Raw genomic sequence first — 3,237 nt, forward strand, 5'->3', positions numbered from 1 at the left:
AATTCATTTAGCATAATTCCTGGAACATAGTAGGTGCTATATAAATGCTTGTTCCCTTTGCCTTTATTTGTTAACCACTGAGTACAGTACTTGTCACATAGTAGACATCATATAAATTCTAGATTATTATTCTAGAAAGATGTTGTATATATCCATTTTCAGACCCGATATGGTAATAGTTCAGTTCAGGAGACCTGATAGATCCAAGATTCTCTAATGCTTAACGATGTAACATAAAAACCACAAACTAGAAAGGTTCCCAAAGGTATACAAAAGTGTGCTTAAAATGCTTTCATATTTCCCTTCATTTCTTCCGAGTTCTATTTCCTTGGCTTTCTTTGCTTTGATTTTGTCTCTATAAGTTCACCTTGTTTGTTTGGGCTCCCTGTGTATTCTGAAAATTTGGGGGTTATCTCATTAACTTTTGGTGTTTATCACCTGCCTCTGGTCCATTCTTTCTGTATGACCCTGGATAAGTCATTTTAACCTCCCATTGATCTAGGCAACTAGGAGTTGCACTGACCTGCACTAATGGAGGAAGTTTCCTCAGCTGAGAGTCCCCTATAGCAATAAAATCACAGGTCAAGTCCCCATCCCTGTCTCAATCTTTGATCTTTACTAGGAAATACCCTGGTCCTTAACTTTTCCTTCTCCATTTACTTTGCTTCTGTTAGTTGCCTAAAAATAAGCTAAAAGGATTTTCTCTTCTTATTTGGGAGGTCTGTAGTAGATTCCTACCATGTGATTCCCTTTCAAATTGACCCAGTGATGTTCTACCAACTCGATACCTCCTTGTCCCCAAATCTGAACTATATAAAATGTACTGCTGCCCCTCCCCCAGTTCTTGCTTTTTCCCCCCTAAGTCATTCTAGTCTAATTTTTTTGTCTTGAGCCATCCTACCTTCCTTCAGTCACATAGCAGTATGCTGACTTCTTTGGGACTCCTGGGCTGCTTTCTTATTCCCAGTTGAAATCTCCCTGTGGCATCCCAAGCCAGAATGATGGCCCCATCCCAGTGAGGAGCCCAATTCTCCCACCTCCTTCCTCCAAGAGTTTCCCTGGCCCCTTCTAGATGAAGTCTTCTGCTTATGGATTTCCTCCCTCCTAGGCTTTCCCCTAAGGCGTGATACCTGTCTTTTAAAGATGTTAACCAGCAGGAATTTCTTCTTCCTGTTCCTTCTTGCCTGGATCCAACTCCAAAAAATAAAAAATCCATCCTTCCTCCTCTTAAAATCTATATGGACCTAGGCTTGAGAAAGACAAGAGCAAAAAGCAAGCAGAACTCTTTAGCCAACCAAGACAGCAACATTCTGCATCCCTTTTCCATTGCAGACTCACCAGAGGAACTGCTGCTGCTATTGGATGGCCACTTTTCATCTCCTGCCTCTGGGAACATCCATTGTAGAGCATTCTGGAGTCCTGTTTATATCATATAAATATACTTCCTCCACCACCCCACTTTATTTTAATAGGGCTGAGTAGGTTGCTTTTTCAGCCCTGTCTTGGTCAATAGACAATCCTAAGTCAAAACAAGTTTCAAATTGTCACCTCCAAGGACCAGGTGTGCAGGGAACAGGATGAAATATAGGAGCTAAGCCAAGGCAGATACTTGTCCAGAGTCAGGAAATGGTTGCGAATCATGAACTTGGACTTGGAAGAACCCAGTGGAAAATTTAGCATCCTCCTGAATTCAGTGACAGTGATGGGGGAGTAGACCTATCTAATCTGTATGTATATACATGGCATGGGGCTCACCTAAGGCCAAATATCTCAAGAATCTTTGTTGATGAATCTGGAAAGATGAACAATAGACATGAAATGGAAGAGATATGCCCATATCTCCATAGCAACCTGTTCACGTCCACCATAAAAATAGAGCTGCCATCTGGGGACTTTGCCACTCAAATATGACCTTGTGAGGAAGTGGGCATGGTACCTAGAATCAAGTGAGGAGGGTTGGCTGGGCAGCTAAATAGGCAGAAGGGAAAGGGAATGCGCATTTACTAGCACCTTCTATGTACCAGGCACTGTGCTAAGCCCTTTTCACAAATATCGTCTCACTTGATCCTTACATCAACCCTGCAATGGAGGGGGCTGTTATCATCCCCATTTTACAGTTGAGGAAAATGAGGTAATAGAGGTTAAATGACTTCTCCAAGGCTGTGCAGCTAGTAAGTCTCTGAGACTGTGGTTTGAGCTCCAGGCCAGCTCTCTCTCCATTGTACCACATACAGAAGGAGGAAGCCAAGGAGACGTCAGTAACTACCGATCCATATGTCTACTTTCTAGTGTAATGGAGGAGATCCCACGCAGCGTGTGCTGTGTCTCCATGGGGAAGGACATCCGCATTGACCTCTTGAAGGACCGAGGCTTCGTTTTGCTGAGTCTCAATATCTCTTTATTGTCCCTCACAACTGGGGGTTAGATCAGTGAGAACTGGTCCCTGAGTGTCATGGATAGAAACTCACTTATGGAGTCAGACGTGACTGAAAAAACTGGACAACAAAAGAGAGAAGGCATAGACAGGAGTGGGAGTCACATTGTTGGAGGAAATACCCACACTAGAGGGATCACAGAGCCACTGAACTAGTGAGGAATGTGTTTCTTCCCTCGAGACTCATCGTATTACTCAATGAGAATACACATGAGTACAAAGTGCAATGAAGAGAAAATCTTTACTGCCTGTACTCATTTCCAAAGGTCATCTCCACAAAATACATTTTTCCTTTCACTTTTTCAGTGCTCAGGCATAAAACCGTCTTCTCTCTCTCTTTAAAATAATATTTTATTTTTCCCCAGTTAAAAGTAAAGACAATCTTTCACATTCACTCTTTTTAAATTTCAAGTTCCAAATTTTCTTTCTCCCTCCCTCACCTCCCACCTCCCTGAGATGATAAGCAATCTATTATAGGTTATACATGTTCAATCCTACAAAACATATGGCCAGAGTAGTTATGTCATGAAAGCCATTTTCTCTTGAGTTTGACTCTAGCTCCCATCTTCAAGAATGGGTGTTCTCAAACTTTGAACTTGGAACTCCTTTACACTCTTAAAATTATTGAGGACCCCTCCCCAAAGAGCTTTTGTTTATATGGATTATAACTATTAATATTTACCATTGGGGCAGCTAGGTGATACAGTAAATAGAGCACTGGCCCTGGAGTCAGGAGGACTTGAGTTCAAATCCAACCTCAGACACTTACCACTTACTAGCCATGTGACCTTGGGCAAGTAAGT

General features: G+C 42.1%; 1 protein-coding gene across 11 annotated transcripts in view; it reads right to left on the reverse strand.

Annotated features, from left to right (window-relative positions):
• CA6 (carbonic anhydrase 6) overlaps nucleotides 1-1,477 on the reverse strand; it is a 55,516-nt gene extending 54,039 nt beyond the window's left edge. For 4 of the 11 annotated variants that reach the window (XM_069079197.1, XM_069079198.1, XM_069079194.1 and 1 more), the window contains exon 1: nucleotides 1,131-1,284. In XM_069079197.1, coding sequence (XP_068935298.1) covers nucleotides 1,131-1,216 — 86 coding nt within the window. In that variant the 5' untranslated portion in view covers nucleotides 1,217-1,284. The other 7 variants (XM_069079195.1, XM_069079203.1, XM_069079199.1 and 4 more) reach the window with 5 other exon arrangements.
• Nucleotides 1,478-3,237: the final 1,760 nt, after the last annotated feature.

This window comes from Petaurus breviceps, unplaced genomic scaffold (assembly GCF_028583685.1).
Source record: "Petaurus breviceps papuanus isolate PSGF00001 unplaced genomic scaffold, PetGlider_PUasm1.0 91041, whole genome shotgun sequence".
Taxonomy (NCBI): Eukaryota; Metazoa; Chordata; class Mammalia; order Diprotodontia; family Petauridae; genus Petaurus; species Petaurus breviceps.